The following is a 24272-nucleotide window of genomic DNA, read 5'->3' on the forward strand; positions in this document are numbered from 1 at the left end:
ATCTTGTACACGTCAAGTGGTGCTAAGGTCACACTTGCTTACTTGATTTGGAATAAACAAGCAAATCAAAAATATGTTTCGTGACAATGATGTGTTGATTCTGTATAATAATGGACACTTCGTCTTTAGAGACTTGGACTCCTATTAGGTTGCGCAAAATTTACAAAGGATTTGTAAGTAACGTTATAGCTCTCATAAGACGGGGTTTCATCTACATGTACTAAATATTCTTAAACATTCAAAATAATATCACAAGTTGACAATTGCATTACGAAGTTTGACACCGTACATTCCAAGAGTTTTGAGATTGAACTGCAAATAATTCTTAATATTTTTTTTTCACATTTTAATTGCCCAATTTTAATAAATTAATGAAAATATAAGAAAGGAAATAGTAAAAATCTATTTGTATTTGAATACTTCTAGTTCATGTCTTAAGTTGTGTCTCGGAAAAATTCTTTTTTACGCCCTACGTTAGAAAACCATTGCAGCGTTACTTGTCATAAAACAAATGTGAAAGTTCTTAGGCGAGAAAATTGAACATTTTGTTACTCACGTACTTGTAGCATAGTATATGAATGTGGCGATTTATAGCGGAATTTAACGTATTAATATATTAATTGGGCTGTTTTCAATCCGTCTGATGAACTTGTATTGTATAATCGTACAGTGTGCGTTTGTTTGTTTGTTTATTTGGTTTGTTTTTATTATTATTATTATTATTATTATTATTATTATTATTATTTGCCAGGTTTTTTTTCTTGTGTTTTGTTTTTTTTGTGTTTTTTTTTTTTTGTTTTTTTTTTTTTGTTTTTTTTGTTTTTTTTTGTTTTTTTGTTTTTTTTTTTTTTTTAAGTTACAGATAAACTATTACGCTTGCTGTACCAGGATGTAACACCTCACCAATACGTATTTTGTTCTCATATTTCAGGACGTAGCACCACATAAAGATATTGACGGTACGGTTAAGAACAGAACCATATCTCTGCCTGATATGGAGGATGAACGTTATACGAGTACACAAGATTTGTTGAAAAACGACAAAGTAATGGTAAGTACATACAGGCACTCTTTGTATGCTACATTGTTCACTGAAAATGATGAAATAGGAATAAAAGCTGTTGAGGAGCTAATCGATGAATGATCGAAACCGACTCACAAACTGCCAGACCAAAGGGTTTTTTTTTTTTTTTGAAGACCGTTTGAAGCTTATGAGTGAGTTGACGAGTTACTACACTATGCAATGAGCTCCTCCGAAACATTTTTTTTTCAAATATTTCCATACTATTCTTTGTTTACATAAAACACTTTATATTTTGAAACGTTTTATTTTATCTGAGTAAGGGATACTATTTTACTTCGCCATGCATGCATACGCAACAACCGCTCATCAAAGATGAACGGAAACATAAGCTAATAAAAATCGACGTAATAATTATTGTAGTTTTAATAGATTCGTAACAGTGTATTTTCTTTAATCATGTGATAAGCAAATATGTAAATTAGTTCATTTGATGTTGGGCGATTTCAATTAGATGACGTAATACATATCTACAAGTGATGACGTTTTTAAAATGAAGAGGCGTGCGAAGGCTTTATAAAAACAGAACGCTTAACAACTTCACTTGCTTCTTACATGTAATCAGTAATGAAAACACACCTGATAAAGTGTACTAATAGAAAATTTACAATGGTAAAAAATTCTGATTTACTTTCTTATATATATAATTTTATTCCTTTATTTATTTATTTTATTTTATTTTTATTTATTTATATTTTTTATTTTTATTTTGTCTATAGAACTCTTCTGACTTAAACATTTTGACATCTAACTTGGCAAATACTTTATTTAATACTAAGAAGTGACATTTCCTCATCCTTAAAAAAATTTTGTCCCATGCTGTTAAGGCATCCCGTGTCATTTAAAGATAAAATACATCTGCCCAGTCACTTCTAAACTCCGCCTCTTCATGCAAATTAGCTGCAAGCATACCAGATTCAAGCGTTGCAAGTTGTGCACACCTTTTGAACATTTTACATCCTGTATGACAGACCTTACATTGAATAAGCTAGTTGTGTGATACACCTGTACGGGGTAAATCAGGAAATGGGAAAAATCACAGCGTAACTATAGAAACAAGTATGATTAATCTCCAGCGCAGAAGGTTTATTCGCTATTTCATATCATTTACGCCTCTGACACACCCAGTACTAATCACTGCCTCTATGCAAATTTGGAGGTTACACTAGAGGCATATTAGTTGTGTTCATTCGTTGTAAAATTTTATGCATTTGTATTTATTTATTATAGTTATATTGTGTGTTTCTTATTAACTACTAGATGAAAACAATCCCAAATGGAGTCATTAACCCAGCTTTCGAAGGAACCATGGAAACAGGAGTCGGAGTCATTAACCCCGCCTTTGAGGGTAAACTTAGCACAGTAAACATAGATGGCAATAACTCATGGAGTGACACAAGTAGTGATAATATGAAAGATGGCGGATCAAGAGCATCAACTCTTACCAGGCAAATAGAAGCAGCTGCCGTAGAGGAAGCGCAGTCACAAATGGAAAATAAATACAATACGTACCCGCCAAAATATACCTTTACGTGAGTTTAAAGAATATATATATATATAGTGAAGCGTACAATGTAACTCTTATATTTAAGCAACCGATTATATAAATAATATTAGCATGAAAAGCCAGTTAAAGCTTTTGTAATCTCTATGTCCAGGAAATCTTTGAAAACTCAAAAGTCCCTATATAAGTTTCAATATGTTTTGAACCTGTTTAAACTAAACACTTGCTTTAAGAAAGTAGACGTAAAGTAAGGGACATAACTCTTACAAATCATTGAAACGTTTGTATTCATCTTTGTACACATTAATTTCATGTAAGCATCAAAGTAACATGGATTGATATTCTGTTTCAAATGAAAGCTTGAGAGGCATTGGTGAAATTGAATATGATACAAACATATCACTGATTTCAAGAGTTATGTCCCTTACCCTAGGTCTACCTCCTTAAGCAAACAATAGTTTTGATCAATTAAGGGTTCGATTCAGACGAGTTTCACTTTATTGATTTCAGTGTCAACAAATTCTTACTCAAAGTTTCGTGGTAATTTGGTAGAACAATAATTAGTGAGCTTCCCGTTGTAAACAAATGGCGGCATATGCTTGACATTTTCAGTCCTTATCTGTAAGTCTCAATTATAACGTTGGCTTCATTTAATTCAGCTTTTGACTTTTGTCTAAGCGTTAAAACATTATGCAAACCTTATTGAATAAAGAAATTCAATAAACACATCATTTGTACATTTTAGGCAAAGAGAACCAATAGTTGACAAATCAGATGTTAAGCCACCTGTTACTGGGATATCAAAGTGGAATGTGTTCCGAGTAACAAACAGAGACAATGACTCAACAATCGATGATGCATACATCAGTATCTTTCAAAAGATTATCAAAGTGATCACAAGCGTCTTTTTAACCGTTTTTATTATACTCATGACAATGCTTAGTAAAAGCACGTTATTGCTCATTACTTCAAACGTAAATAAGAATGTGACACTTGACTGTGATATCACGAGGTCTAAAGATGGAGTCGAAATTGTGAAAAAATGTCGGCGAGTTCCACCTGATCAACCAGTTACGGAAAAGTTTCAGCTTTCACAGAACGTTGAAGTGCGATGGCTGTGGGCGCTTTTCATCGTTATAACAACACCATATTTGTTTACATTTAGCAAAAGTTTATGGCGGATTTGTTTCAAGAAGACAAGAAATCCAACACTACCAATAATGTTGATTGTAAGTTTGGATTATGAGAAGATTGACTTCACGTACTTTATATACACATGCACCTATAGTTGTAGCTTATTATAGCTTTTTAGCTGATTGATTCAAAACACGCTTGACATGTACGAACCCGATTAACTTAAACCCACTTTAACATTTTTTGTTCAAAGTTATTTCATAATACATCGAAACTTATCTTAAGTTACCTTTCCTATAGAGACCAAAATCATGGTCAAATAAGTTAGGGGTCTTTATATACAAGTTAAATCAAAATAGAATGAAATAGTGACGTCTCAATCAAATCTTTTAAGATAGGTTTATTGCTATATACAGGTATCCGCTAAGACATGCATGTGTATGACTGTATATTACACGTATCTTCTAAGAAAAAAGGCTTGGATCTAAATCGGGTTTTTTATCTAATTTTTAGGTATTGGTTGTGGAAACTCTGCAGTCTATAGGAGTATGTATATTCAGTTTTTACGTGCTTCCATCAATAGACTCTATAAGAGGATTATTTTTGTGTTTTGGTGTGGCTTTTGTTCCATCATTACTCAAGTTATTTGACTCTCAAGGCGAGAGTGGACGTAAATTTTACATTTTCGTGGCAGATGCCATTGCTCTTGGAATACAAATATCAGTGTTGACATTATGGCCGGCACTGAGTTTTATTCGTGGAGAAAAGACGATAGAAAGTTGGGGTATTTTTGTTTCTTTGATCCTTATTTCGCTCGGATGGTGGGAAAACTATGTCAACAAATTTACTAGACTTGGTAAACTTGGAGAGAAACTGAAGAAACTGAAGCGAAATATTCGACGCATGCGTACAAAAATATATGTGGTTGTTAGTATGTGGAAAATAGTGCTCACCCTGCTATTGATGACGGCTCTTATGAGCACGTTCAACACGTCTTGTCTTTCAGTGATGTTCTTTCGGGGAAATAATAATGCAACAGATTGCCCACACATGGTATATCCATTATACGTTCCGAATGTTCAAGGAACATCATACTTCAACGACCCGTTTTGGGTAGCTATACTACAAGTTCTTTCATGTCTTTTTTGTTATACATTCTCAAAAACTGCCTGTAAGATAATGCTACAAGTGGTCAGTTTTTCATTACCTTTGATGCTGGTTGCTCCAATCATGGCGGGTGTTTTCATGGGTAACTGTGAATCATGGAAAACTGGCGGGAACGTTCAGAATATTATGCCGGATTATTTGTTCTGGTCATGTGATCTGCATGGAATATCATACGATTTCCTGGAAAATTTAATATCGGATTACCTGCTTCCAATTGTGATAGCATGGTGGCTGTCTTTTATGTGGGTAACGTTCCATATCTGGATTCCAAGGGTAGAAAGATTAGTACAAACTGAAAGGTAATTCAATTCATGAAATGCATTTTAACTAAAATATGTAATTGCACAAGAGCGAAACCTATTAGTTAGAAATAAATAATCAACGAAAATGTTCTTAATCATTAGAAATCGGTCAAATATACAAATGTAAAATACACATTTTATCATGTATTTCAAATTCTGTATAGACCGTATTATTAAACAATATAAAACCTATATCATACGTTTCGAATCATAAAATAGTATGTTATTCGTGATATAACAAAATGCTGAATGCATCTAATTTTACTGGCACTGGAAACAAAATGATATTGATTTCTCTGTTTTGATTTCAGATTATTCGTGCAGCCATTGTATTGTGGAGTATTCCTAGAACAGTCTTTGATGTTGAACAGAAGACGCGATGATAAGGACCGAGACACGAGAGGATCTGGCAAGGTTCGTAATAAAGTACAAAGTCCTCATAATTATAATTCGAACGAAATTAACCTAGTATGAAATAAAAACAAAAGAATATCCGTCTTCACTTTGAATGGAAGTGTGTGTTCGGCAAATATTAACCGGAACTTCTCATTTAATGCACATAAGTATGGAAAACGGCCGAGCAGTTCCGTTTGTTCATTTATGGACAACTCGCCACACAGACAATGGAAGGTAATAAGTCGCCCCAAGTTTACTAGTGTATCTATTTATAGAGCCTTACATTACATTTGCTTCATATTATATGTCATTCAAATCATCTCTGCTATTGTCTTATATTTTCGTCAGATATATTAACTTTATCAGACATGTCATTGGATCTCTATGATAGTGTGCCATAAGGATGTTCGCTGCTCATGTTTATGCTCGGACTCCTCTGGTTTTATCCATTTCATAGCATAAGTATTATTTGTTCAGGAACCCCAACTTTTCTTTTCAAAAATTTATTAAACATACCGCAAAATAATTTTTTATGAAATCTTTATTTTTTTCCAGGTTTCAATAGATAAAACCTACTAAATCAAAGCATATGGAAAATCATTTTCCCGACAACACTTCAAATGCTTGTATCGCAAAAATGAGCCCTCTGACCTATATTTTTTTTTTACTTAAAATATTGTTTTAGCATGAAAGGTCTTAAAAGCGTATACAACCCTTTTAAATCCTTGTTATTCTTTAAAAAGAGCAACGAACATAAAAATGTACTAAATGCAAATACCAATAATATCAAATAGCATGCATGACCTGAAACGACCTTACAATAGTGCTGGAATTCACCGGTGTTGCTAAAACAAAGTATATCGTACCTCCTGTCCCGGAATATAAACAACCCAAATTGTATAAAACGAAGTTGTCACTAAGTCTAACTTTACTTTATTTAACATTAGATGTATTGAGTTCGAATTTCCTTTTTTTTTCATTGCAGTCGAAGTTGAAATTTATGCCTCCAGACAGTCCCCTAGCGAAAACAGAGGCTGGATTCTTTAATAACAACAGACCATCGGTGAAGAAGGACACTACACCAAGAATATATGTTTGTGCTACTATGTGGCATGAAACTGAAAAAGAAATGAAACAGATTCTAAAATCGTTGTTCAGGTAATAATTATGTTAAACATTGGTAAAACACAATTCACTCGTATGTATTCATGATATTTAATGTTCGTTGTGTATGTTTAAAAATATATTCAATACAATCCATATACATGTGCAATGTGGATCACAAGGATGAAGATGGAATCTTGAAAGGGATCCAAACAAGGGGGTGATCCTCCATTTGCTTGAAAACTTTGCATTTGGTTGATTTATGTATAGAAATACACACGTAAACTACATGTAGAAATTACTGGAGCGGGCCCCCGTAGCAGAGTCAGCGTGTCCCCCGTTGGAATTTTCTGTATCTTTCCCTGAAAAAAAAACTATCTGTAGTCTCTTAGGTATTGCTATATTGTAACGGTTTAAATTTGTACCTACGTTGTACATATAAGGAGAATGGATATGGTGACTACATGTGTGTTGAAGAGACAACAACCCCACCGGGATGAACAATGTCAGTTCAGTGCCTATGTATATAATAACAGATACTGTCTCAATTATACATCCGGTCATTTCTTGATTGTATACAATTAAAACATATTGGTTTGTCTCATAATTCATGCTATTATAAGAATTGTAACTAAGCTTATCCTTTTTGTATACATTCTGCCTATGTAGATGATTTCACAAGTAATACATTATTATTGACTTCATAGAAACTCTAGAATCCGATGTGTGGAAACACCTGTTATACTGCATGGCAGATCACCGTTATAAAATGTACCTCAAATTCAAACCTGCTTTGGGCAACTATCTATTCAAATGTCATAGATATTTTTGTTCTTGATTTTTTTTATTTTTTTTTTATTTTATTTTTTTTTTGTAATATATGATTTAATTTGATGTCAATTGTTTGTTTATTTTTGTGTATATTGTAACTAATTGTGTCCCTTTTGTATGTAAATTAGTATTATGTATATAAAATGTAACTCATCATTAATGGGGGAAATAAAGAAAATTAATCAATCATTATAGGTTGGATAATGACCAATGCGCCAGAAAGAATGCACAGAAATTTTTCGATGTTGTAGATCCCGATTTTTATGAATTTGAAGGTTTGTATTTTTATATTAGTTTATTGTGTGTTTGTATGTTTAATTATATTGTGCATATTGGCGTGTTTTGTGATCTTGACACCAATGGCAAAACATCTCATATCATCTTGTAAGTTCTTCAGAGAAAGTATATTTCATCTCTATCCCATCATTTATTTGTCTTTTTTTATATTGTATCAGAGAATTAATCCAGACATTTTTAAAATACTTCCTGTGGTGACATGTAACATAAATGACTAATTCATAGAAATAAAAAAAATCATAGAATTCTTCATTTGTTCATAGATCAGTTTTTGTTATATAAACATTGTAGCAAAAAGAGTGAAAATAATTTCTATTTTTTTACATTTACAGCTCACATATTTTTCGACGACGCATTTGAACCTCATGAAGACGACGAGTATGAATATCAAGCCAATAGTTTCGTCAAACAGATGGTTCGTGTAATGGACACTGCTGCTAGGTAAGCCTTCCTGTTTTTTTTTATTAGTTTGTATTATCACGTGAATATAGCTTCAATATTGCTGCTCGGGCGTTCAACCCCAACAATCAATCAATCAATCTTTTTTTTAATTCTTTAATTGCAAGGTTAATATGTTACGGAACTATAGTTGTGGAACCAAAAAAAAAGGCGTACACAACCCCAAACATTGGAAAAAAACAGTACAATGTAATTTTGTTTCAATGAAATTTTGATTGCTCACAAATTCAACACCACAAATGTTTTAACTTCACTCAATTCGCTCGGAATTTTATCCTGAAAGCTTGTCAGATGTATTTATAGAAGTACTCGAATATAGTTCATCAATTAAAATAATTCGAATAAAAACTATGTATTGCACAGAGATTTATACAAGTGTTCGAAATTAATTACCCTGAAAGTTAGATTTTCATCTGATTTTGTTTGGCTTCAAACATTAAGTAGCACTCCTGTGCTAAGGATCATGAAAAATGTGATTAATATTTTTATTTTTGATATTTTGTTTGAAATGTCATAGTAAACAGAAATTAACATGTGGTTTTTCATATAATATGTGCTCTTAGGAGATAAAAATTCTATAGAATGCACTGTAGATTTCAAAATTAAGGGAGATAACTTTGTAAATGGCCCTCAAATACAATAGAATCTACTGTATTTTCAATGTCGATTATCTCCTAAGTGCAGGCAGATTTGAAAGCATAATTACATATTTCATAGTATAGGCCCATAAAACAACTTAATTACAAAAATAAAAATATGTAGCCTCTTTTGGGGTGTATTACATTTTTCAGATTTTGCATGATTCTTACAAAGACAGATACTTAATTGGTCTGTTAGACCCACTACGTACATCCCAAATTTAAAAGTGCTTTACATATGTGTTGATGCAAAGAAAATCGCTTCTTTTATAATGACACATTATATCACAGTACATTGTATTTCGTAATAAGTATTTCTACAACTTATAATAATTTTGTAGCAAAGTTCACAAGGTGAATATGAAAATCGCACCACCGACTAAATACCCAACACCATATGGAGGGCGACTCGAATGGACTTTACCTGGAAACAATAAACTCAGTGTTCACCTGAAAGATAAAGCAAAAATAAGACACAAGAAAAGATGGAGCCAGGTTAGTGTTTGGAAATACATGTATGCTGTAGTTAAAAACAGGCGTACAGGTGCAACAACAAATTGAATTAATGTGACAAGTTACATGATGTATGTTTGGTGCTTAAATCAACACTTTACATTGAATCCTGAATACAGACATCTACTGTTTGTTCTAAGACACGCAGTATGGAATGCAGTATGTTTCCCTGTGTATGATAAACAAACTTACAGATATAAGTGACTTCAATAAAATGGGTAAAAATCCTAGCGGAAAAGTAACAATAAAAAGAGACTAATGTATGACAGAGATGTCAAATTTGGTATACACCACAAACATGTATATCATGTTACTGTAAACAATGTACATGTAGCCGACTTAATGTATTCAGAATGGAAATCACAAAAATTCCCGTAAAGGTCACATAACCAAAACAAGACTGTTCGAAACATTTCGATTTACTTACATTTAATTATCAGTCGGTGTTGTAAAATAATAACGAAACTACACATGTAACTGTTCACGGGTATTTGTCCACTGTTTCGAACTTATAGAATGACAACATCGTGATTGTATGCCATATGCATGCATATTTCGAGTATTATAGCGATAATATTTTTCCCTTCCATAGGTGATGTATATGTACTATTTACTTGGCTATAAACTCCTGTCAGAGCCACTGGATGCCCGCAGAAAGCAAACGCTGGCTGACAACACGTTTATATTGGCTCTGGACGGTGATGTTGACTTCAAACCATCAGCTGTACAATTATTGGTCGATAGGATGAAGAAAAATGACAAAGTCGGTGCCGCTTGTGGAAGAATCCACCCAATAGGAACAGGTCAGTATCGGTATTTCATTTCTACTCATATTTTCCCATTGGTTTTGTTAAATCACTTCCATATTTTATTTGGCTAACAATATATATTTTTATTCCGTAAAACTGTTACAGTATCTTATCGCTTTACTTTAGGTCCTATGATCTGGTACCAGAAATTTGAGTACGCCGTCAGTCATTGGTTACAAAAAGCTACAGAACATATGATTGGTTGTGTACTTTGCAGTCCCGGATGTTTTTCCCTGTTCCGAGCGTCAGCATTGATGGACGACAATGTCATGAGGAAATATACAACATTGTCGTCTGCAGCTAGACATTACGTTCAATATGATCAAGGTAAGTTTGAAAATCCCAATTTAGAAATCATTCGAAGTTTCTGAGACTCACCCGGTTATATTTTCCTTGGAAAATATTTCCTCTTCCGAATGCAGTTTTCAACATATTCTTTTCAGTTGTGACTTGAACTAAATTACTTGTTCATACATTTATGTACAGTTAATACATTGTACGTACATATATATGTACTGTAAAAGTTAATACACTGTACATTGTACATACATGTATTTACAGTTTATACATTGTACGTAATGTATATAAAGTTAATACACAAAACCGACATTGCCCCAGCCAAAAAAAAACTTGTACTTTCATGCAATTGATCGTTTGCAGATTTACCCCTGAAGGAGCATTGATGTTGCAACGTTTGAAAACTTTTGAATGATATCCCGTGTGAAACATTTTAGAACTACACATATTTCTGTTACTTTTAGGCGAAGACCGTTGGCTCTGCACACTTTTACTTCAACAGGGATACAGAGTAGAATATTCTGCTGCAGCAGATGCCCTGACCTATGCACCGGAAGGATTTGACGAATTTTACAATCAGCGTCGTCGATGGTCACCCTCGACAATGGCAAATATCATGGACTTGTTGTCCGACTGGAAAAACGTTATTAGACTAAATGAAAGCATTTCCGGTCTTTATATAATGTACCAACTACTGTTGTTTTTGTCATCAATGGTAACACCAGGAACAATTTTCCTCCTGATAGTAGGAGCACTCAACAGTGCCTTCAAAATCGATTTAAAAACGTCCTTGGGTATCAATTTGGGACCGTTGTTGCTATTTTTAATCAGCTGTTTTACAATGAAAAGTAAATGGCAGGTATGTTTATGTTCGAAAATATATTTGTTTAATGATACAATTACATACAATGTACACTAAGAAGCTGCGTATTTAAAGTTTTGTGTTCTAAGGACGTAGACCTAGGATAAGGGACATAACTCTTTTAATCAGTGATATGTTTGCATCATATTCAATTTCACCAAAGCCTTTCAAGCTTTCCTTTGTAACAGAATGAAATCAGTCCGAGTTACTTCGATGCTTACATTAGATTGCTGTAAAATGGTAAATACAACGTTCCAATGATTTGTAAGAATTGTGTCCCTTACCCTAGGTCTACCTCTTTAATTATCTTTACCGGTCCAATAATGTTTTAAAATGTTAACTAAATATACCATAAATTTCAATTACTATGAAGTTACAAATGTATGTTCCTGAGACAACATTGCTATGAGTTGTATTATCGTTTAGGGGTTTTTAAATTGACCATGATGTTAATAATATGTAAGGAAGTCCTCTTAACGGTAATATATACGGACTCGCACCTTAAGACCACCGAGGGTCTGCTTTCGGTCTGAAAGGAGGCGATTTGGGGGCCAATCGGAACTACCCTCCCCCCCACCGCCCGCCGTTCAAGTGTAGCAGACGTGTCCAAAAACAAGTCGTTCCAGGTCTATCACGACCTGAAATAACACCCAACTTTTAAAAGATAAGTGTTAGACATGTACATTTGTATCCCGCCAGACAAACTTGTTACTTCGTATCTTATAATTTGCTTCTGCCTCATTTTATTGTCCATTACTTTGTTTGTCAATTCCATCTTATACATTCACTTCCTACCTTAACTGATTGAGAGTAAATGCACTGAATGAATACTGTACAAAACTATTACATTTTCTCTTCATTTATTTGCAGCTTTTATTTGCTGGAGTACTGTCACTACTTTATTCCCTAGTCATGATGGTTGTAATTGTCGGTTTGGGATTGGAAATGAAACAAGAAGGAATCTGCTCTCCAACGACAATTTTTATGATCTTCGTGGTCGGGACGTTTGTCATTTCCGCTGTCTTGCATCCTCAGGAATTCTACTGTTTGCTGCATGGCGCCCTCTACTTCCTTCTTATTCCCAGTATGTCAATGCTTCTGATGATATACTCAATTTGTAACCTTCACGTTGTGTCATGGGGTACCAGAGAAAACGCTGTTGCTGCACAACCCAACAAACCGAAGGAAAAGAAGCCAGATAGTAAAATAGTCGCCATTTTGAACAAGTTTTCGAACAACAAATCAGAAGAGACCAGTGACTATGCCTTTTCCTTTGGCAACTTATTCAAATGTTTGTGCTGCCCCAAAGAGCCTGTTGATCACACTGAAAAGAAATTCGAGGAATTATTGACGAAATTTGAAAGTTTAGAGAAGGCTATTTTGTCCAAAAACAATCAAGAAAATATCACTGAAAATGAACCAATGAATGATATGGACGCATCAGACATTGTACGAAAAGAGAGCGAAAAGAAGCAAAATGAACCAGGCGTGAGATGTAAGTTACCTTAAATTAAGCCAAGGGGTGAAGGCTGTGGATCCGGGGTCGTATTCCATCTAAAGCCCGTCCAGTAAGCTTTTCAATTTTAACCCCAAAAAAATTGTTTAATAAAGTGTGTAATAGTATTCACACTTTGCCTGACTGTTTAAAAGCACATTGATTTGGAGGCTTTTGTGATATGATATATGTAAAACGGAGTCTTAACTATGCAGTTTCTGAGCTTTTTGTGTGAAAGTGTGATAATATCCGGGTTAAGCTAATTTGTATCATTAATTGACCCCTATCTCTTATTTGAAAATTAAGTCTTAATGAGCTTAAGCGTTGGTTTACATGTATCAGTTTTCATGACTACCAGCAAAGGCGGATTCGGGGCGGGTAAATGGGACGTTTACCCCACTTAAATTTCAAGAAAAGAATGTATGCATCTACATTGTACATTATTTTTTTTTTCATTTCTTGATTCTTGATTTTACACGCTTTCAAAATATAGTAAAATTGAAACTTGGGAAAAAACATGTTCATTATTTGAGGAATCGTATTTTTTACCAATAGTTACGTGGTTCTTGCTCCGCTTTGAAATTAGGTATATTCTACGAGCCCTTGAGGCTGCATTGCTATACCTTCATATGCTTTAACGAAAATTGGTCAAGTTTGTATATTGAAATTACACATAATTTTGAATGGCGCATAAAAATACTGAAACCGCCAAATGTCGACAGTGGTGGAACATTCTACTTTATGACATTCATGTACGCTAGTGGTCAGACAACTAGATTTTGAAACGAACTTTGAAGCCTACTTTCTTATCAAATGGTAAATATTGAAATATGATGACAAACCACTTTGAAATATATTTAATGTAATTAGATACCTTTTACTTGATACGGGAGTAATCCTATCTCCACTGGAATGTCAATAAGGGGCGATAACTTATTTTGTGAATAACAGCTACCTGTATAGGGTGACTTTGTAAGCCTGTCTGGGGTGTTGAAAATGAGTGGAACGTGGGTGAGAGAAAGACTTGACTTCTTATTCGTAGACTACAAAGTAATGGTTAATTATTGATAGAAATTCAAACGGATGGTTTGATATAAAATACTTACCTTAGACTCCCCTATTCTTATATTTATATGAATTTGCAGCAATGTCAGATCCTTTCCAACGTTTAGAGGAAGCTTTGTCGGATACGTTGAATTATCGTATTACTTTTATATTGTTTTGATATACATTTTTATTTGTTCAACAATAACAGGTTTATTGTACATGTACGACATGATGTTCAGGGTAACGATGTGAATTTTATCATATTTACGAATTGCAGGTAGCCATTACATGTATATCTACTGGAAAAGCTCTAAACTTTCAATCGCATTTTCATTGCATTTTTCAATACCTTGTATGGAAGTGACCATCTTGCTGGTCTGTTAGTAACGTGCCCGCTCTGAGGGTTGAAGGTCATGGGTTTTTTTTTCTGGGGCCGAGTCACACTAAAAGCCTGACAATTTGTAGTCACCTCTTCTCGGCTAAGAGCATAGCATGTACATGTAGGAGATATAGTGACAACTGGGTGGGTCCGAGTCGGAATATTGTGTCCGGGGGGATGACATGCAACATACATGTGTACATGCATGTATAGGCTGTTGCTTCTGTGAGCTACATGTACATGTAGCTCATTAAAACAGCTTAGCATGTCGAAGTAGTAAAACGTTCGATTGATCAAGCCGTCTCGTTAACTAAATATGACGTAAAATCACAGGTTTGCAAGTAACGGCTTCATAGTATTTTGAGTACGAGAGGTATATAAAAATTGGTTGGAAAAGGCAACCCTGCTAAAAATCACATGATATAAGTGTTCATTCCAGAAAATTGCACAGTGGCTCTCTCGATAGTAAAACGGGATCATTTTTCAAATAAAAGAGAGCCAATTTGGCAGTATGATAGGTGGTCATGTTAAGATAACAGGAGAGATTCAACCAATAAATAAATTAGCTTCAGGTATACACTAACTTACAGTTTCATTTTTACAATAAAGGTAAGAGGTATACACCTCAAATGAATATAAAAATATAAGTAGATATTGTTCATTTATTAGGGCATTCTGTCGATTCAAACAGTCATTCATTTTGATGTTGCAGCTCCACTTAGAAATTTTCTGTTCTTGTCGGGATTACATCCCACCCAGGCCCACGGACATTCAGTTTTCCATTTTACTCGAAATTCTCCAGGTTCGCTGGCCGTTCCGTTTGTTTTACGTCAGTCGGCTTATCTGTCATTTATGGGTGCCATCAGCAGGGTTAGAGGAAACGATCTTGTCCCCTTATTACAGGCACCGCCTGCATTTTCGCTAAGTCGTTTTGACCAGAAAAGTTTAACTTTAGTTTCTCCTATTACGGTCAACATCAAGCTATTGGCGCTATATATAACAGAAACACATCCAGGTACGGTACCGAAAAAAATCCAGAAATTCAGAGTATTGTGCGCCTGTAGGGCCCACATGCCACACTTAGCACTCCATACATAATACATGTATATCCGCGCCAGTGGCAAGGGCGCGGTCTGGAATGAACACTGTCAGGTAGATTTCTGTTTTGTTTTCTGTTGTTGTTTTTTTTTTTTTGTTTTGTTTTTTGTTTTGTTGTTTTCTAGCTTGCTGTATTGTCATTGCCCTTCGTTCCCCTACATAACCTTTCTAGACAAGGGACTGTGTAATGGCTCTGAAACAGGAAATTGTGTTCAAACACACGTCTACAAACAAATCGATGTAGACGAAATTACTGTAGTCTCTGCACATCTCGTACATTTAAGATAAAAAAATATCAATGATTCCTTAACCCTACTTATTTTCATTTCAGATAATCCAATTTATCAACAGAAAGCTCTTCCACACGAGGAAGACACGCCAGTTTGGATCCACGATCCCGATATAGGTCATGGAAAGATAAGATACATCAATAAAGAAGAGAAACAGTTTTGGAAAGAATTGATCCGACAGTATCTCTATCCACTTCAAGAGGACAAACAAAAACAAAAGAAAATGCAATCTGATCTTCTTCAGCTGAGAAACAAGGCTAGCTTAATGTTTTTCATGATGAATGCATTGTTTATAATTATAATTTTCAGTTTGCAGTATTCAAATGCAATACACATTGATACTGGACTAACGATTCCTTTACCTTGTAAGGACAAGGATGGCAAAGATTTGTCTCTCGAGCCCATTTCCCTGTTCTTTATGGCCGTATTTGGGATCGCTCTATTTATCCAATTCATCTCTATGATATTCCATCGTCTTGGTACATTCCTGCATATAATGGCCTCGACAGAAGTAAACTGTATGAAACCAAATCAAAACGAGGTTGTGCACATGGATATCTCTAGCAAAATTGAATTAGCTAAAGATATGCAGATGTTAAAGGACGACGACGACACGCAATCAATATCGACGATAGGAAGCGACGGAGAAGAGGACAGTAGTGTTACAATGGACGACTCCCCAAAAATGAAGCGGCGTAAGAATGTATTCAGGTTGATACGACATAGACGTCGCAATGGGCCCCAATCTGGGAGTCTTGGTGGAAAATTTGTCAAAAATTTCCTTGATTTGGCTAAAGATCTTGAAACCGATGGCAGTTACAAGGAAAGTGTAGACAATAACGTTAGACGTCGCAAGAGTAGTAAGGGCAGCGGAAAGCGTAGCAAAAAAGCCAATAGAGCAATAGAATTGCTACAGGCAAACAAGGAGAATAAGGACAGCGTTTTGACGAAAGCCGAGGCAATTAAGGACAAGTGGCAACGTATAGCCAGGTCAACTAAGGGTGATAACTCTGGAGATAAATGGGGCTCTCTCTTACGGTCAGTCCTCGGCCAGTCTAGAACAAGTTTAAACACAATATCAGAGGACGATAAGAGAAGTTCGTGGTTTAGAAGTATAGGCAAAATGTCAAGGGCCAATAGTGATCTATCACTTCCGGATTTTGGCTCCATATCTGCTCGAAACAGTTATGCAGAACCAATATTGAACATAATCAGTGACGAATTGGAACCGGAAGACATTAAACCGGCAATCCCGTTAAACGCACCGCCTGCTTCCTCTGCAGCAACTGAGTACAAAACAACAGCTGTGATTGAGAACAAAAAAGTGTCGAAACCTGAAAACATTTACGATACTGCAGAAACTATTCCCTCAGAAGCAAACAGTGATAGCGATTCCTCTGTTTCAGACTCTGAAGATAATCCAACTGACAATGATAATACTTTTGTTAAAAAGAGTGCAAATGCAAACAAATCTGCTCAATTTACACAAATGAGAGACATCAAAACTTCAAGAATAGACTCGGACATTACTGACTTAAGAACAGGCGACACTCAACTTTGATTTCTAATACAGTCCCACTACATTCGACCCATAAATACTTAAAAGACAAATTTTACAAACATTTTAATTGTTATTTCTTGTGGTTATAAGTTATGAATACTTGAATGATGCAATAAAACCTGGGCGTTTTTTTTTCCATGTGCCACATCTTAGGCACATTTTGCCTGATTCTTTGATAGAGAAGTACTTAAATCGTTGTGAGCAAAACTCATTCTTTTTGTTATGTTGATATTTATAAATGTATGATATTAGAAAATAGATATTCAATTTTGGTGCTTTATACTTGCATTTAAATGTTGGGTATGTCTGCTATGCATAAGATAGTCTAAGAGTTTTCTCTCTTTTCCCAGTTTTTACGATTGAAAGCGCGTATGAATGCAGTTAAGTGCTTTGATGCAAAATGAATGCGAAAGATGAATGAAAAAGAATAATCGAATCGAATGTTTTAAATATCGAAGTTCCAATATGTTGTCTGTACATACATGTATTATGTATTTATGAAGTTTATTTAGTTTATGATACTGGTAAGTTATTTTTTCTTTAATTGCTTGGAACATGCATTTTTTTTTTGTCAATATGTCCCTGTTTTTTGTACGTGCGTGTTGTGATGCGAGTTATGCGTGTATCTATATATTTTGTGTATATCCATATGTGTTACCATTTACAGGTGAAAATGGCTCAGGATAAAAGTGATATTCTGTAAATAACACGCTTTCATTCTTTGTTGTGTAAATTGCGTGATTAAGTGATCAGATTTTCAAATGTACCTTACACATGAATCGTGAAGAATATTTGCAAATTGATCGCCTAATGACATTTATTGTTTTTTCACAAAGTGACACGCAGTTAAAGACCACATTTTTGATAACCGTAAAAAAATCGAAACCCCACAATATTCTTTAAATATGCTGTATATTTCGGAAGCCTTTAAAAGTGTTTTTAAATTGTATGTACATGTAGAACTCATTTCGCTCTGTATCTTTCTGTCATTTATAATAAGGAGACAAAAAAAGTCTTTTATTTTGATATTACATGTTCCATAGATGTAGTTGTAGTTGTACAAGCCTTCAGTTGTATCTTGTTTTATCAAATAAATATTTTAAAACTCGTTGGTTTTATGGATGAACTAATAAACCCATTGTCCTATATATTCAATACCAAAACGTTTACATTTAATACTATATAAAACAATTTTTTGCGCATGTGTGGAAAAAAATGACAGACTTTTTTTCTCTCCGATAAACAAAGGAAAAAAAAATATTGTGAAAGCTGTTTATAATGAACTTTTTAGTGTTTTCTATCATTTCTGATATCTGTGGATCGTAATGGGACCTAAGTTTAAGCCAAATGAAGCCAAGAAAATTCGTAAAAGCAAAAAAACAGAGGGTAATGTCAGCGATGAAAAACCAAATAAGAAATCGAATAGTGCTCACCAAACCCACTCAACTAAACCACATGTAAATAAACCCGAAAAGATCAATACACAAACTAACGAAATGTCTAGCCCCAACCCAGCAATGCTTGATTCTACAATCCCACAACAGCAGTATATACCACAATTCCAGCAATTCCAACAGCTGCCTGTCCCGCCTCGAAAACCTCCTCCAAATAATCATCAGTCGCCCACCTCTCCGTGTGTCGGTTTCTATACTAGTACACCACACAGTTTGATACCGCCTATGCAACAAAATCACTTTCAGACCGATGCAAGAGATACAGACACAAAACTAGACAATTTATCTATGAAACTCAACGATATTTGTGATAAACTGTCGGCCATTGATTCACTCACAGAAAAACTTACCTTGTTTGACAAGACCGCTAAAAATCTGACGACAACTGTTGAAAATGTTACCAAAAGAGAAGACGATATAGAGAAGGGTATCATCAACGAAACTTTTGAATATAGTAAATCCGAAGTCCGAGAAGTAAAATCTTTACTAACAGAAATTAAAGCAGATAATTTTGACATGTGCAAAAACATGAGTCAATTGAAAACTGATTTACAAGAACTTCACAATAGACACATTGACCTTCAAACACGATCAATGCGGGAAAATCTCATTTTTACCGGAATTCCCATGCCGAACAAATATGAATCTTCTGATGACACAGAAAAAGTACTTGACGATTTCATGTTTAGACAATTGAAAATGGATGAAATAGGGGCTTATCATATCGGAAAAGAATAGGAGGTTAAAGATCGAAGCAGAAATGTTAAGTATGCGACAAAATCAATTGTTTGCCGATTTCAAAACTTTAAGGAGCGAGAGCGTGTCCGAAAATCCACAAAAGAGCTTAAGGGGACCGTCTACGGAATAAGCGAACAATTTCCGAAAGAAGTAAACGATAAACGAAAAGAATTATGGCCACAATTTCAAGAAGCTAGACGTCAAAATAAGAAGGCTCATTTTAAACGAGATCGATTATATGTTGATGGCACGGAAGTTTTCCCCTCTGTTAAACACAATAGAATGCGAATGGAAACAAATGACATTAATGGTGACAACATGCGACAACGATATGAAGGCCAAGGAGCACGACCGAAAACTAGAGACTCTGGACGACCCCGTCGAGACCTCTTCACCAGTCATATTAGGACAACCATGGAGAGCGGTCAACCTTCACCGAAGATCAGACGATCAATATTGAACAGTCTAGTACCTCAACAATAGACCCTAATTTTGTAAATAAAAACAGTCATAACAGCGTTAACATTTTGTCATTGAATGCATGTGGACTTAAAATTAGATTGAAATTTCCTGAATTTAGGTCATTGTTAAAAGAATTTGATATATTGTGTTTTACCGAAACACGACTTGATGATTGTGACTTGATCGAATGCGATGACTTTATATTTAAATTTAAAAATAGGCATAAAATTTCACTACACAGATCAGGCGGTTTAGCCTTGGGTTATAAAAAATACTTTGAAAAATATATTAAAGTTTTAGAATCTGAATCAGATTTTGTCTTATGGTTTCAAGTAGATAAAACTGTTTATGGTTTAGAAAAAAATATAATTTTTGGTATTGTATATATACCACCCATTAATACGAAATATGCATCGGATGATGCGTTTGATGAAATAGAAGTTGAATTTCAACGTTTTCGCCAAAAAACAGATATTATTTTCCTTCTTGGAGATTTTAATAGTAGAACGGCAAGTTTAAAAGATTTTTATGATGATATTGGAAATTTTTATATTGATAACAATACGGAAATAGATATTGATTATACTGATGTTTCAAAATTAGATTTGCTAAATTTATCAAGGATTAGAAATAATCCCGATTTAGTTATAAATACATACGGTAGAAAATTTACTGATTTTTGTAAAAACAATAAGATTTTTATATTGAATGGTAGAATAGTTCAGGACATAGTCGGTCGAGTCACAACAAAACATGACAGCGTAATAGATTACATCAAGTATGTTAGAATGTATCAATGATTTTGAAGTTTTAGATTTTTCAAGTTTATTTTCAGATGTTCATTCTCCTTTATGTTTAGAAATAAATATTGCTCAGTCAAAGTTTAATCATACTATACAGGACAATCAAGGTTCCGGAGTGAGAATTAAGAAATGGAATCCTGAAAATGTTAATAGTTTTAAGAGTAATTTAAATCAGCAAAAAATTAATTCTCTTCTTACATTGTTACCAAGTGATAATTTAGATGATGTACCAAAGCATGAAGTAGAACTTTTCACAAATGAAATTACGAATATTTTACTAGATGACATGACAAATTATGGTTTAACTCAGATTGTCTAGAAAAGAATTTAGAAAAGCTAATCGACTTTTTAAACATTATGGATTAAACTTATTTAAAGAAAGATTAAGACAAAGTGAGAAATTTTATAAAGATATTATGAATAAGAGTATAAATAAAAAGAATGAAGAACTAAGACAGAAAATGAAATGTATGAAAAGTAAAAATCCAAAAGAGTTTTGGAAAATTTTTAATAAAAGGGAATATGCAGGAAAAAGCGATATAAGTATTGAAGTTTTGTTTGACTTTTTCAAAGATTTGAATAAGAATAATCACACCGATGAGTATGACATTGATAGTAGATTAAATTTAGAGTCCATTAATGAGACTCTTAGTAGCATTATTACTAGAGATGAGATTTTATCTGCAGTAAAAAAAGTGAAGAATAACAAATCGCAAGAAGAAGACAAAATTATTAATGAATATATAGCTTCGTCTTTGGACATTATGATAGAAGTTTATGAAAAATTCTTCAATATAATTTTCGACACAGGTATTCTGCCGGAGGCCTGGTTGATAGGGAATATAATACCTATTTACAAGAACAAAGGAAGTACTTTAGAGGCTAAAAATTATAGGCTTATTACTTTATTGTCTTGTCTAGGTAAGATTTTTACGTCGATTCTTAATCAAAGATTGAGTAATTTTACAGAAGAATTAAGTATTTTAAATGAAAATCAGGCAGGCTTCCGGCAAGAATATTCAACTACTGACCATATTTTCTCATCATATGCATTGTTTGATCTACTTCGTCTTAGAGGAAAGAGATTGTTTGTTACTTTTGTAGATTTCGAAAAAGCTTCCGATTTCGTGCATAGAAATTCTTTACTACATAAACTTATTTTAAATAATATAGATGGTAAATTTTTTAGGGTTATAAGAAACATGTACAATGATGTAAAATCCCGTGTAAGATATAATAACCAGACCTCAGATATTTTTTCTAGTGAAATTGGCGTAAGACAAGGAGAAAACCTATATCCTCTCCTCTTTTCACTATACCTTAATGATTTAGAACAGTATTTGGAAAACTCGAATCTGGATGGTCTAATGACCATTAGCACAGATGTTGATATAGAGTTGAATTTATATTTTGAATTATTTCTACTTTTATATGCAGATGACACTGTATTGCTTGCAGAGTCAAGCACTGATCTGCAGCTACTTTTGGATACTTTTTCAGAATATTGTTATCAGTGGAAGCTGATTATTAACGTTGATAAAACTAAAGTAATGCTATTTTCCAAAGGTAAAGTTTCAAAAAAATTAAAGTTTTATACAAATGGAAGAGAATTTGAAATAGTTAAACAATACAAAATATTTGGTATCATTTTTTCTAGTAATGGTTCATTTCTTGCTACAAGAAAATACCTCAGAGAACAAGCTATGAAAGCGTTGTACTCCGTGATTAGAAAATGCAGATTTAATAATTTATCAATAAGTTGTCAACTTGATATGTTTGACAAGGCAATTTCTCCTATATTATTGTATGGAAGTGAAATATGGGGCTTTGAAAATATAAATATAATTGAAAAAATACAGTTGTACTTTTGCAAACACATTTTAAGACTAAAACAGTCAACTCCTAATTATATGGTATACGGAGAGCGTGGTCAATATCCACGTTCTATTAAGATCAAGTTGAGAATGGTAGATTTTTGGATTCGGTTAAATAACAGTGAGAATAAGATATCGTCTATTCTTTGTAGATTACTCTACATATGAATTACGGGTATGAAAACAATTGGGTTTGTTATATTAAAAGTATTTTTGATAATTGCGGAATGAGCAATATCTGGCAAAATACACAACTGTATGCAAAAGAATGGATAATTGAGTCACCTAAGCAAAAATTAAAGGATCAATTTTTACAAGAGTGGTTATCAGATATTAATAACTCATCTAAGTCATTATGTTGCAGAATTTACAAGACTGAATTTAAGTTTGAAAATTACCTTGAAATATTACCATTTAATTTCCTATTCATATTAAGTAAATTTCGATGTGGAAATCATCGACTACCTGTGGAGGTGGGCAGATGGCAGAATATTCCACGTGAATAGAGATCCTGTCACCTGTGTGGCTCCACTAATATAGGCGACGAGTTCCACTTCATTATGTCATGTGATGCTTTTAAAAACGAGCGTCGTAAATATTTGTCTACAGATTATCTTACTCGTATTAGTATTTTAAATTTTTGTCGCATCATGTCATCAGAAAACACTGTTGAGCTTGAAAAATTATGTAAATTAATCAAATGTATTTCTTCGAAACTATTACCTCCTGGTTAACATATTATATTGTATGTATTGTGTGTATTTCCACACATGCAGCATTTACTGCATATATTATATTGTTTTGTTATCTTCTCTATAGCTATGTTCAGTTTATGAGAATAAAAATATCTATCTATGCTACTTGATCCGTATTTCGCACTCAAACGATTTTTTTTCTATTATGCACGTATCTCATAGGGTTAAACTAAGCACGAGTACAGCTGGGAAGCCAGTTCTTTCTAAAGTCACGTGATTTCCGCAAATTAATTTGAGATGCATTCCATGATGAGTGATTTTTTTGTGTGTTTTGTTTTTTGTTCTTGTTTTTGATTTTTGTTTTTGTCCATAGGAATGGTAGGTACATGGTTTCAAATTACAAATATGTTTGTAGATTTAAGTAGCAGTCTTTTGAAAAATAAGACAGGAGGCGAAAACCCACCAAATTCACTTTTATTTCCAATTATGAAAAATTAGCAGACCACATAACCAGCAACAGTTTGTTATTTGGTTGTTACACTTTCGAATTAGAAATTATATAGATTGTTTAAGCAATTGGAACTTTTCAAGAGTTTTTATTCTTGAATTGGTTTGATTTGGTTGATTTTAGAGGGAAATGAATGTGTGATTTTTCTAACAAAAAATGCAGATCTACTACTGAAAGAACTATCGTTACGTGAAAACTGTAGACCTAAATAGCACCATTGTTATGGTGGGTTTTTCAACACGATGAATCACATCTACTATGGGTAGTACATGTCTGAATTTCACATGGACTAATATAATACTTGATAATCCTTTCCCTAACACTATACTATAGATTAAGCGTTTTTAAGTGTATCAAACAAAAAGTTATGTTACTTTGTGGTTGTTTTATTTTTTCAACAACATAACTGGTAGTCCACTTATCTATTCTCATTCTATTATTTTCTTAGTTCTACAAAATGTATATATATTATTA

The 24272-nt window shown here is 33.7% G+C and overlaps 1 protein-coding gene and 1 pseudogene across 1 annotated transcript; both read left to right on the forward strand.

The window, feature by feature from the left end:
* The first annotated feature begins 110 nt into the window (after positions 1–110).
* Positions 111–18372, forward strand: LOC148599607 (chitin synthase chs-2-like). The gene is made up of 15 exons (XM_088558540.1): positions 111–173; positions 932–1045; positions 2342–2603; positions 3324–3814; positions 4233–5185; positions 5500–5602; positions 6570–6742; positions 7715–7794; positions 8149–8257; positions 9255–9408; positions 10019–10229; positions 10362–10562; positions 10997–11391; positions 12265–12889; positions 15745–18372. Exons 1-15 carry the CDS (start codon positions 111–113, stop codon positions 17262–17264), a joined length of 5454 nt encoding a protein of 1817 aa, XP_088414666.1. The 3' UTR covers positions 17265–18372.
* Positions 18373–20698: 2326 nt separating this feature from the next.
* On the forward strand, positions 20699–23329 carry LOC148599608 (uncharacterized; annotated as a pseudogene).
* The last annotated feature ends 943 nt before the right edge of the window (positions 23330–24272 follow it).

This window comes from Perna viridis, chromosome 13 (genome assembly GCF_037379345.1).
Source record: "Perna viridis isolate PV_CMFRI_1.1 ecotype Kerala chromosome 13, ASM3737934v1, whole genome shotgun sequence".
NCBI classification, from domain to species: domain Eukaryota; kingdom Metazoa; phylum Mollusca; class Bivalvia; order Mytilida; family Mytilidae; genus Perna; species Perna viridis.